General features: G+C 44.3%; 1 protein-coding gene across 1 annotated transcript in view; it reads left to right on the forward strand.

Annotated features, from left to right (window-relative positions):
- Ddc (dopa decarboxylase) overlaps positions 1–13362 on the forward strand; it is a 60190-nt gene that overhangs the window by 37390 nt on the left and 9438 nt on the right. The window contains exons 7-9 of the mRNA XM_059275327.1: positions 5469–5563; positions 9238–9305; positions 9656–9662. Coding sequence (XP_059131310.1) covers positions 5469–5563; positions 9238–9305; positions 9656–9662 — 170 coding nt within the window. The remainder of the gene's footprint in view (positions 1–5468; positions 5564–9237; positions 9306–9655; positions 9663–13362) is intronic.

Raw genomic sequence — 13362 nt, forward strand, 5'->3', positions numbered from 1 at the left:
GACTACGTGTAGTACATGCTTGTACTGCCAGGACCGTGAGGCTAATCACCCACCATGAGAAGTGGGGTGGACACAGCCTTGCCATGCACTCAGGATTTGGCCCCACCTGTTGTGAGCGATGGCACAGCTGTGATTATTACTGGCTAAAGACAGGCACACACAGCAGGCTGAGAACTGAACTAGCTGGCCATCTCCAGCTATGGCTGTACTGTGGGCCTCGTTAGCTGCAGACCTTCGCAAGCTCAGCCAAGCAAGTCCAAGTCCTCTGACTCAGATGTCAGGCCAAGGACTGAATGTCCTGGCCAACAGCCGGCTGATGTCATTCCCCAGGGCTATCGGATTTAAAGCACTGGAGTCTTCTGCCAGCTTGAGCCTACACGGCTGCTATCCCTGAACTCAATCTGGCTCCCCACAGGAGCAGGAAGATGACAGCCAGCAGGTGGCCCCTGCCATTAATGCTCACAGTGCTAGATGATTACAGCTCAGGCTGCCCTGCTGGCCTGCAGCTCCCTCTATCAGGGAGTTCTGGTGCTGTGGGTAGAGCCTGAGATGTGCTTTGCTGTTTGGGTTCAATCCCAGAGATTGCTCTTGGGACAATGTTGGGGGTGTTGACAGGCCAACACCAAACTCTTTCATGCATGGCCAATGTTCATACTTGAGGGCAATATTACTAACCAGTGGTAGTGTCTTAGAGTTAAAACCTTTGTAACCCACTGTCTCTTTATTTAGCTATCATCAATTAGCATGCTTTACCACCAAGCACTGTGTTCTGAGCCGGCCTTATCCTATTGATTAAAATAACCTAGTCGTAACAACACAGAGGTATTCACTCACCATCTCTCAGAAGATGACTTTCTCCCAGTTTCTGCTTCAAAAAACTCAGGCTCTGTTTGGTCCCCCTGAAAATGGCACACCAGAGAGGATGAGGACATTAGTCCACCTGGATGAATCAATTGCCATAGGAGACATCAATTAAGAAGAGGTTAGGTTATGGCAGATGGATAGATGGCAGCCTTAGAAGCTGGATACACATATGGGGACACTGAGGAAGGGGTCTGGCTGAGCAACGTAGGCAGTCTCAGGGAACAGGGAGGGGAGGAATGTATTACAGCCCGCCATAGCTTCATCCTGAGGGCCAGAGGGGCTATGCACCATGGCCAGCCTGGCCTGGTTTCTGCATACTGAGGTAGTCCCATAGAAAATCGTTTGGAGGAGGAGGAAGAGGCCAAGGGCTGCAGAAATCAAAGGTGGTGTGGTCTCAGTGGTAATGTTCCTGGCATGTGTAACTCCCTATATCTAACTGTTGTGTGTTCATGCTGCATCCACACAATTCCTACATGTGCTGGAAGACCTGGATGATAGGGCTAGTATCAGTTAAACATGGATGATACAGAACATTAGGCTGTGTCAACCCCATCTCACTTCCTCATAGGTCCAAGAGAAGCCCATAGAGAGATGACAACAACTTCTTCTTCTTCTTCTTCTTCTTCTTCTTCTTCTTCTTCTTCTTCTTCTTCTTCTTCTTCCTCCTCCTCCTCCCCTCCTCCTCTTCCTCCTCCTCCTCCTCCTCCTCCTCCTCCTCCTCCTCCTCCTCCTCCTCCTCCTCCTCCTCCTCCTCCTCTTCTTCTTCTTCTTCTTCTTCTTCTTCTTCTTCTTCTTCCTCTTCCTCCTCCTCTTCCTCTTCTTCTTCCTCTTCCTCCTCCTCCTCCTCTTCTTCTTCTTCCTCCTCTTCCTCCTCCATGCCTGAAGAGGGCATCAGATCCCACTACAGGTGGTTGTGAGCCACCACGGGGCTGCTGGGAATTAAACTCAAGACCTCTAGAAGAGCAGTCAGTGCTCTTAATGCTGAGCCATCTCAACAGCCCCCATATAGAAGCTCCTAAGGAGCATTGTGAGTTATCTTTTGTTGGAGTTTGGGGCTAATCCAAGTCAAAGAAGACAGTCTCCACAAGGCATTCTTGCATCTGAGAACCTCTTTTCAGACACTTGCTACAGCTTCAGGACTCCTCAAACTCCTTTAGATATTATAACCTGCTAGAAGACTCAAAACTTCCTGAGAACAAGCTCACAAGGATGGTTGAAGACAGGGATTAAAATCAGCCAAGGAGACACATATAACAGAGGTTTGAAGAGTGAGCATACAGGGTTTCTGGTGGTCTCTGAAGAGTCATGAGGGTATGAACTGCTCTAGTTTATAATGTGCAACCATGTGCACTGGGTCAAGATATTTCCCCTACCAGGCAAGCTCTTCTAATGCTTTACTGTGTTTTTGTGAGGACTTAGTTCTACTCAGCCTCTTCTGGAAGCCCAGCTAGTACCTTTAAAGAACAACTTTTCCAGAAGTCAAAACTGCTGTGTCATTGCCCAGCGGCTCCATCGTAAATTATAGGATCAGAATGTCTAGGCCAAAGCCCCAGGCAAAAAAAAAAAAAAAAAAAAAAAAAGAGGTCCATAGGTCATCTCTTAGGAACCAGAGCAGAAATTGGATTTTTTACAGGTAAACTTGATTCTTTAGTAGAGCTTATTTGGTGCTCCATTGAGTCTTTTCTTACCTACTAAACCAGGTTTGTTGGCGAAGGTACCTGAAGCATTCTAGAGTGGCCTTAGCTGTTCCCCACTTAGCTGTTGAGACTCAGACTGAACTGTCTCTCATCTGGGTGCTATGAAACAGGCTCTGAGACACTCAGGAGTGCAACTGAATGACCTACTTTCTTTTCAAGGTTTCATTGACTTACCCAGCATGCCTTTCTCTCTAGGGTAGAGGATATGGGAGGAGCAACAGAGGAATGAGAGAGAAAGGGCACCTACATGCCCTTCCAGACCCCTACCTTCCCAAGCCATGGCATGAGTGTTTCTTACTGTGGGCCCATGCAGACTTTCTATCTTGTTTTGTCTTACTCCTTCATTCAACATCCTGAACTGAACATGAACAGTGGCATCTGTGGAACTTTGTTAGAGGACTTGAGCTAAAAAAAACAAATTCTATAGATAGAAGTCTATGTGGGACCCCAAGCAGCACCCAGAGAAAACATGGAGTCACCTTGTTTTAGTCCATTTGGGGTGCTCCACAAAACACCACAGACCCCAGAGGCCCATAAAACAACAGGAATTCATTATTTACATTTCTGGTGTGTGGAAACACAGGATCAAGGCACTAGGAGATTTGATTCCTGGAGAGAACTTGTACCCTAGCTAATGGGTGGTGCCTTCTATGTGCACTCACACGGTAGAAGATACAAGCAGTCTTTCTGGTGTTTCCTTTATAAGGATGTTAACTGAATGCTACCATGATAATCTGGTCACTTCCCAAAGGTAATATCCTCAGCTTGATTTAATGGACATTCAAATTATAGCTTGTCTTGTCTTACAAAGGAGTATAGAGTTCTTCTGGCCTCACAGCTAATCTGAGTGATGGCTGGATGGCCATCCATCATGATCCTGCTGTTCCCTGGGGGAGAGTCTTGTGTTATTATAAGGCTTTGTCTCTTGCTTCATCCAATTGGGGTCATGTGAGCAGCTGCTGAGACTGACATGTTCACTCTTGCTTCCGATGACTTGGAGTTTCTCTTTGCACCTTGGTTTTTTAACATAGTGTCCTGGCATAGTGGTATCCACAAGCTTGTGTTTCATCTGACCTTGATTTCCTAAGAGTCTTAGTTTGAAGAATAAACTGAAACAAAGCTTTGGAATGACTTTTACATTTTTATCAGCAGAGTTCAGAATGACTCATTTTTCCTCTCGGCACACACATTAATGGCCATCATGTATGAAAAATCCGTGGTGGATCCACCCTTCTGTACAAATATAAGACACCAGTATCTTGGCCTATACAGGGATGGGTTCCTGTTATCCTCTCTGTAGCCTCAACCATTAGGTCTTAGCCACCTCATGACTATACTTGGTGACTGGGCTATTTCTCATGTTGTATGAGTTTTCCTAGAAAGATACAAAGCATTACTCATCTCAGACAGGAAACCAATGAAAGACCAAATTAACAATTCCACAAAAGTCCAACTTGGTGAACCATTTACTTTATTTACAGGAGTTTGGGTGCGGGGTTACTCACAGGAATGACTCAAGGGCAGTTACATCACTGAAAAGCCCACATGAGCCTGGGTGATATCTCAAAGAATCTGCATCCTGGAACTTCCTGTAGAACTTGTAGGCAGCACTGCTGACCAGTCTCCTTTCCCTAGTATCCATACACACACACACACACACACACACACACACACACACACAAAAAAAAAAAAAAAAAGTGGAATATATATATATATATATATATATATATATATATATATATATAATTTTGGGGAGGAGGTCTTATAAATCTTACAAGTTCCTGAGACCTGTAAGATTTGTTTTCTTCCTGAGTCTTAAGAGGCCTCTCTCTGGGATGGAATGTTTCAATTTATATAAAATTGCTATACAACAATGAAAATCAATTTTTCTTTTCTTTTCCTTTCTTTCTTTCCTTCCTTCCTTCCTTCCTTCTCTCTCTCTCTCTCTCTCTCTCTCTCTCTCTCTCTCTCTCTCTCTCTCTCTCTCTCTCTCTCTCTCTCCCATTCTGTTTGTTTGTTTTGGTTTTTCTGTGTGACAGCCCTGGCTGTCCTGGAACTTGCTTTGTAGACTAGGCTGGCCTCGAACTCACAGAGATACACCTGTCTCTGCCTCCTGAGTGTTTGGATTAAAGGTGTGCAGTACTATGCCTAGCCTCAAAAATGAATGTTTTTTCACTGACTTCTAAGTGATAGGATAGGCAAAGTAGGTGTATTATCTAGTGTACACTTAAAGCTTCATTTCCCTATGAAAGAATGAAGTTTAGGCTAGGTGGATACAGGCAGATAGCAGAGCAGTGAGCCAGGATACATACATATTGCGGGAATGTGCTTGCAGAGAAGGCTCTCTCATTCCCAAACAAAGTAAGGTGAGAATGCTGTCTTTAAGGTATAAAAGTTATGTGTGGTTGGACTGAAGGTTAGTGTTGACTGTCAATTTGATGGGACCTAGAATCACTAGGAGACAAGCCTCCAGGCACACCTGTACCTTTTTTTAGATTAGGTTAGCCTCTGGCCAGACCTTTGGAGGATTATCTGGATTAGGTTGATCGAGGTGGAAATACCCACCCTAAAAGTGGTAACACAATTCACTGGGTTTAGGGACCTGTACTGCATAAAAGTAGAAAGCTAGCTGAGAACAAGTATTGGTCATTTTCTGCTGCTTGCCCATAGATTCAACAGGATGACCTGCTTCAGAAACCTGCTGTATGAACTACCCTACCTTGAACTGTGAACCACGGAAGCCCATTCTCCCTTAAGTTGCTTTTGTTATGGTATTTTATCATAACAACAGGAAAAGTGACTGATTCAGAGAGGAGACATATGCTAGACTCTAGGCAGGCATTTCTTGCTCCACATGAGATGGGGGTGTGCCCAGGTGTGATCTCACCATTTGCTTCTGACCATTAGGCAACCTGGAGGGTGTGTGGCTACACATTGATGCTGCATATGCTGGCAGTGCCTTTATCTGTCCTGAGTTCAGGTATCTTCTGAATGGTGTGGAGGTGAGTATGCCTTAAGCTGTTCAATAAGGCCTTTATTTTGACTTTCTTTGCACTGGGAACCAAGCCCAGGGACCTCCTGTATATCTGGCAAGTACTCTGCCACTGAGCAACAGCGCTACCCCAAGATCATTAAAAAAAAAAAAAAAAAAAAAACCAAACCAAACCCAAACCCAATGTGTTATCAGTGAAGTCTCCTTTTGTAAGAATTGGACACCCCAACTCTTACTGCTTGGGTTTCTTTCAGCAAACTACTTTCTAGCCAATTGCAATGGTTATTAGAAATTACATCTCCTCAGGGAGCTGGGGAAATGAATCAGTGATTACGAGTACATGCTGTTCTTGCAGAGGACTTGAGTCTGATTTCCAGAATTTACTCCCATAACTGCAATTCTAGGAGATTTGATGACTCTAGCCTGTGCACACCTGCGTTCACGTGTATACATCCCATGCCCCCCATACATAATTTTTAAAAACGAAAACTAGCTTAGTAAAAAACATGACACTTCCTTAGGACAGGGGCTGAGGACTCCAGTCATGCAGTCTGTCTTTTGAAGCGTTTCTGAAACTGACAGCTAGTTCCCAGTTCCTACGAATCCTAGACAGGGCTGTGCAGCGTAGGTTAGGTGTGTCCACAGGAAGCTATGGAAAACTGTTTCTGAGCAAAACGACATTTCTACGCATTCCAGTCAAACAATAATTCAAAATGTCAACCCGTAATTCCCTCCAATCTGGCTTAACGTGTTTTTCACATTCTTCTCGTATACCTGAGCAAGACGGTCACACTAGTCAGTATCCCACAGAAAGTAACCAATGAATTTACGTGTCCCATGGACTCTTCTGAAAATTGCAAAATGTGTCCTATCGTGCCAAATGAAACTCTTCCTTGAGAAGTAGCTATCAAAACAGTTAGCCAGGACTCTTCTCTCCATAGAACTATGGAACATAAGTAAAAGCAGACTTAATGCAGATTTCACCAACAGCTTTCCAGACTCTAGCAGAATTCCATCGACTAGGAAGCTATTCTACCTGGCAACTAGCAGATTAATGTAAAGAGCCCCAAGAGGCCTTTTGTAGAAGTGTGTCCAAGGAAGGAGATCCTAAAATAGGGGGGTCAGTGCCTTAGCCAGGAAAGAATTGCTTTCTTCTTGGAAAAAGTGGTTTCTTGAGACCTTACCTTCTAAGGGAAGCAGGACTAGCAAGCAGGCTTTAGCATTACACTCCCAGATTGGACTCACCATGTGCCCTTGGGCAGTTCAGGTATCCTCTCCTCACATCATAAAATGGCTTTCCTTGTGATGAATCCTTTGTGAGGTGATCCTAAGGAGTGGCTGTGTTAATCGCACTTAAAGGATTTAAGAAGAGTGTGCTGCATAGAGGACTGAGCACGCATTAGATGTTTTCATTATTTTCCACTAGCGCTTGAAGAAACTCCCTCTCCACCTCTTTCTGCTTGCATGTCAGGCTCGCCAATCAATTTTCTAATTACTATTTTGAATTCTCATAAGACTGTAGTAACAGAAAAGCGAATGTCAAAGGTATGGAATACAAATTGTCCCATCTTTGAAGAGAACAATCTCCTCTTCTTGCTAATGAACGAAATAGCCCTGTGGTTTCTATCTGTACTGCATTAATTCATTTGCATATGCAGTCACTAATTCCTTATTGTCTCAGCTGCATTTATTTACTCACTTATGCAGTCAGTAATTCCTTATGGAGTGTTTCTTACATGCTAAACTTAGGTCCATTCTAGGAAGTAGAAAGAGGTCAAAATTACTAAGTACTGAGGGTTTGCGTTAACATGTGGAAAGTTCTGATACTACGATTCTGATGCCAAACCCCTTAATGTTCCATAGCTAGTTTTGTGGGTATTTGGGTCTCAGAAATGAACACTAATCTCAATGGTGTGTGGACATTTCTAATCCAAACTCCAACGTCCAAAATCAGAAACTTTCCACTTTCCAAGCACTTATATTATGCCAAAGTGGCAAATTCCATATCATGAAGCTTTATTTCATACACAGAAATTTTAAAAAAGACTGAGTAGAATTACCTCCAAGCTGTAATCTTTGAACATTTATGTTTCATGTTTAGGTTTGGGTCCAACGGCTAATTTATTTCACTCTGCATGTGCAAATACTTTTAAACATAAAGAAGCGTTTTAGTCAAGGAACACTCCACCCATTTGTCCTAGTGGAGGGAAGAAGGGCCACGGTCTCCTTCCCCGTAGTCAGGCCTAGCCTGGAGGCTGCTGAGTCCAGGTATCCGGTTTAGGGTTTCCTCATCTACCAGTGCTCTTCTCTGGCCTGAACTGACAACTCAGAGTTTCACCTTTCACAGAGAGGTGCGGGACAGACAGACCACCACAGCGGTGGGCACCGCAGCCAGATCCTATCAACAGCAGACAGCATTCACGGCACTCACAGGGACAAGGAGTCGCTGCAATTTTTCCTCCATTAGTGGTACCGCTCTCTCCTTGCCTGGCTGAGGGCTTGGCTGCTCCGTGGTCAGATAAGCGGCCGCAATATCCTGCTGTGGCCCGACCCTTGCAGATAAGGGCCGTCCTCTCTGTCAGCGGGAGGAAAATATCACTGTACCGTAATGAAAGAAGTTTAAACAGATCAGCCCCAGCGGAGGGAACTAATAAAATCCCCAGCAAACAATGCTCCTCTTTAACCTTTTGTTTCCTTTTATCAACAAATGAAACTTGCTGTAATTTCCTGTCTCCTTCTCGAAATTACTTTTTCTGAGACCTGAGAGGAAATGAATCGGCACCTCCAGCTTGGGTCCATATGGAAGCTTGCTTGGCTGGCCCCATGTCTATCACTGACACCAATCAGGCCCCTTAGGACTTTGCTCCCTCCTCAGCGAGGGTCCCTGGAATTAAATAAAGAGGAGCAGCCCCAAAGCCTTGGGAAGTTTGAAAAATGTCCCTTTAGGAAATCGGGCTAGACTGAGCCTCGCTTCCATCTAAATGGAGCTCTGAGGCCAAATCCCTGACATTCACAAGGACTCGTGGCCACTCATCAGTCACATGGGAAGCCAGGGCCCGCATTTGGAAAAAGGCAGAAAGCAGCCTTTGTGAGGCTCTTGGATTTGTGAGTGCAGAGCTGAAACCCAGGAGCCTTCAGCTGCTGTTGGTAGTTGAGACCTATTTTCTCCCTGGAAACATGGTCGGTAAAGCTGCAGCTGTTCTCTGGTCCCCCAGCCAAGAAAGCTGTAACTGTCGGGAATTCAGTGAACTTACACATCATCCTTAAAGCTGAAAAAGAAAACCCTTAGGTACACGGAAAGTACAATGTTGTTGCCATGCTGGCAAAAGAACCCTCAGTTAAATAAAAGAGGGAATTTCTAATCACTGCCGATGAGTTATGAGACTTTTCTCTTTCTTGTCCTCGTGATTTTTACACATATTCTGAGAACTTTGCTAGTTCGGGAAGTTGAAGGAGTGACGTGTATAAAGTATTTGCAGGCCCTATCTGTATTTTCTAGACATAGTACTTATAAATTAAATATTCTGGATTTCCGGTGTTTTGAACTCTCCCATGGGGAATCTTGTGTGCTAGTAGTGTGCGTGTAATGTAGAATGTGAACTTTTAGAATGCACAGGCTCTTGCTTTATCCCTAAGGAGCTGGGACTAAACTGTTTTCTTTTTGTTATTCTTATTCCTCTGCAGTTTGCAGATTCCTTTAACTTTAATCCCCACAAGTGGCTTTTGGTGAATTTTGACTGCTCTGCCATGTGGTAAGTTTCTTTGTGGTTCAGATACTTGCTGCCCGCGGTGACCCCTTGCTCTGCAGAGATGGAGGCCTACCTGCCAGAACACATCCAGGGCCCGGGTGAGAGCAGAAAAAACAAATCTAATCACTCAGCTCATCAGTCACTTCCATTTCAGAACCACTGCTGGAATTCTTGCTCAATCGCACTCCGGCTGTAAACTTTTATCTAGAATGTATTGTTGCAACAGATTAGCTTGAGGGAAGAGTGGAGACAGCCGACCTGCCTTTTGACTTATCGCTCCTGAGCAGACAACAAATCTAAGGGGACTTCAGCACTTATATGTAATTATTTTGCTTCTGTGTATTTATCCTTAGCTTTATCGTCAGTCTCTCAGACTAACTCTAAGTTTAAACAATCTAAATGCTTAAAAGTACTTGCTAAAGACAAATAAAAGAACCGTGTCTTTAAAAAACGCTCTGGAAAGTCTTGGTAACAGTGCAGTAATCACGTTGGCTATATTTAAGTAAGAAAAATAAGTTTAAAAATCAAATAATATTGTAGCACATAATGACGTTTTAAGAAATAATGTCTCGGGGTGATGCAGGGATACTAGAAACTTGTTTTTTAAAAATAAAAAAAAATCAGAGTGAGAAATTGATTAATTACTCATAGAACCAGGGGGAAGCCTTTGTTTGAATTTTGTGTAGTAGGTAAGGTTAATGTTTTCAATATGCTTGCTTTGCAAAATTCCTTAAAACAGGAAGGAGCACACTTCTCACTTGTTTTAAGTAGTGTCAGATCTCCCCCCCCCCCCATTCACCAAATAATCACTTTTTTCTAGCATATCTAGGGATAATTGTCTTTCTAGCATATCTGGAGTCCTTTAATTGCTATAAAAATTAAATTCATTTTTGTCACAGTCTTTTCACCTAAAATTTTAAAATTTTAATAATATTCTACAAATTTTATTTATTAATTTTAGTGTATGGTGTGTGTGTGTGTGTGTGTGTGTGTGTGTGTGTGTTTGTGTGTGTGTGTGTGTGTACAGGCGCGCACAAGCCTTGGAAGGTGTGTAGAAGTCAGAGGGCAACACTCAGGAGTTGGCCCATTTCCTGCCATCTTGTGGGATCTGAGGGTTGAACTCAGGTTGTCGGGCCTGTATGGGAGCACCTCTACCCATTGAGCTATCCTGCTTTCCGTCACTACAACAAAATACTGAAGAGAATCAACTTAAGAAGGAGACAAACATTTGGGTTTATAGTTTCAGAGATTTCAGTCTATGGTCAACAGGTTCCAATATCTGTGGCTTGTGGTGAGACAGCATATCATGGAGGAAACACATGGGTGTAGAAACTGCTCCACAACTAGCCAAGACACCCAAGAGATAGGAAGGACCTGGTTCCTACGATTTCTTTAAAGAGCACAGCTTGACACTGGAAGATTTCCAACTAGGCCTCCTCTCTGGGAGGCTCTGTCAACTCCAAATACTGCCACAGGTTGGGGACCAGGCTCTTCTGGGCCTTTGGAGGTCCATTTATCCAAGCCCATCACAAGTGTGTTAGGAGATTCATGTTGCTCTAATGAAATACCACAGGCTCAGTAGATTACTAACAGAAATTTATTCCGCACAGTTGTGGAGGTTGAAAGTCTAAGATTAAGGCCACCCGTGGTAGACTCAGTATGTCAGATTAGGGTGCATTTCCTCACAGACGATTCCTTCTTAATATGTCCACATGGAAGGGTGAGAGAGTCGTCTAGGATCTTTTATAAGAGGTATTCAGTAATTCCATTAATTAAAATTGCACCACTGTGACCTAATAACCTTGAAGTCTCTTGACGACTCCTAATTACCTCAAGATTCAGACTCAACATTCAGGGAGCTGCTAAAAGAAAATTCATAGTTCAAATACAGTTGCATTTTAATCTGAGCGTTATGAAATTAAAACAAGAACAAAATTATTTTATACTCTAGTGCTCTTAGCCATGGAGTGCCAGGAAATAAAATAATAACTGGTGTAAGTTTAAAAAAAAACTAGATCAAGTAGCCGGTGACCGTACATAAAATGTGGGTAATGGCGGCTTCAGTGTCCGTGATTAAGAGGCTGTCAGGGAAATGCTTGGGGAAAGACATTTGGGTGAGGAGTGTCCAGAGGGCCTGGGAGCTGACATGAGGAGGAAAAAGTGCCCAGGACCCCATGAATTGGCTCTTTCATTCACTGATAGATTATTTATGATAGGGAGGTCAGGAGAAGGCCCTTTGGGGAAGTGACATTTGACCAGACCTCTGAGTAAGAACAAGAACAGGCAGGGGCAGAAAAGTGGGTGCAAAGGCCCTGAGGTAGGGCGGACACAATGCCCAGCTCAGATTTGGTTGAAAGAGTTGCAGTCTATCTTGTTGGGAGATGGCTTTGAGTTTGTTTCAAATAAGCTACTACATTTTAAAACGGGTGGTTGGATAGACGACATGTGTTTCTTTTCAAAAATGTCATTCTCAGAGTTAGGGTGGGTGAGAGCTGAGTAACCCTGGGCAGGGCACATGCTTCCAGGTTCAACACAGCCCTACTAGCCAGCTACCCCCGTCAAGCACGAGGCTCCCAAAAAAGCAAGATTCACAGTTGCTCCCAGCAGACCTTGTCCTGAAGAAGGGCTGTGACAAGTTAGGTGCCGGCAACCGATTTTTGCCGAGAAGCAGCACACATCTGCGTTCTCAGGCTGTGCGGACAGAATTTCTCTCCTCTTCTCTGGCCCTTGCTACAAGTGACAAAGGGCTAGCCACACACAGCCCCATGCCAGACATGCACTGCAATAAGGGTGCTTTGAATAAGAATTTTACCTTCTGAGCATGCGGGCTTGTTTCTGCAGCACTTCACACCTTATCTCGGCCTCTCAATAGCTCTGCGGGTTAGGAATTGCCTCCCTGTTTTACAGGCAAGGAAGCTAGAGCTTAAGGCTTAATCCAGAAATACGTGGAGGCATGCACCTACGGTCTCAGCTCCTCAGGAAGTTGAGATAAGGGATTTACTTTAGGCCTGGAGTTTGAAACCAGCTTGTGCAACAAACCAGATTCCTTCAGAAAGAAGAGATAAAGAGATAGGTAGAGAGAGCTGGGGGCGGTGGGGAGGGGGTTGTTTTTCTCTTGTGAAAGGGCACATAGTGATCTGTATCAGGGCTGGGGGACTGGTGTCTTCAAACGCAGGGCCCAGTAAAGAGTAAGGCAGAACCCTGCACTTCGTGGCATGCCTTCTAAGAGCAGACACAGGAAACAGCACGTATTTCACAGACCCAGGCAGAGATGTGCACAGGGAGCCGAGTGGGGCCATTCATCATGTGCACAGAAGAAGCTGAAGAAAGAAAGGGGCTGTGTTTTGGTGAAGGGGGGTCAGACTTAGGCATCCATTCTGTTTCAACTTTCGTTCAAACAGTTATTGACTGTGTTTTCTCTCCGAGCACTACAAAAGGCCCTGAGTTTTAGCCCAGAAAGTACAGCCTAAAGGCAAAAGGTCACTAGCTAGACATAACATCCCCATCCTGTCTTTCTCTGCCCAGCTGCCTTCACCGAGGGGTTCTGTGGAGCATGCTGGGGGTGGGAGGTGCCCTCTGAGTGTTTGCAGAGGGCTTTAGGGGAGGATGGCGCCTTGTATGGCGGTGACAGGGAGTTACTCAGATGATGAAATCCGAGAACTTTTTCAACGGTCTTTTGCACTGTCCTGAACATCTATCTGCTAAACAGAAAGAAATCTCTTGCTAGCCCCGATATCATTGCAGTAATGTGATCTGCCCTGTCAAAATAGAGCACAGGCAGTCAGGAGACCTGTAAACACACACCAGAGTTCTGAGGTGGCTGACCCTCAGACCCTGCAAAACGTGACACAGGTCAGCAGTCCCAAGTTAATCATTTTTTACAGATATGTTTTAAGATTTGACTAAAACAAGAAACAAATGTAGTTCGGTTTGGGGTGGGTTTTTTTTTTCTTTGTGCTCTGTTTGTAATCTTTAAAACAGGAGTGTCTCTCTTTTGTTTAATGAGATTTCGCCAACAGCTTGCCCAGAAGGTAACATAAACACTCTGGTTGACGTCTTT

The sequence above is a fragment of the Peromyscus eremicus genome, chromosome 10 (assembly GCF_949786415.1).
Source record: "Peromyscus eremicus chromosome 10, PerEre_H2_v1, whole genome shotgun sequence".
NCBI lineage: Eukaryota > Metazoa > Chordata > Mammalia > Rodentia > Cricetidae > Peromyscus > Peromyscus eremicus.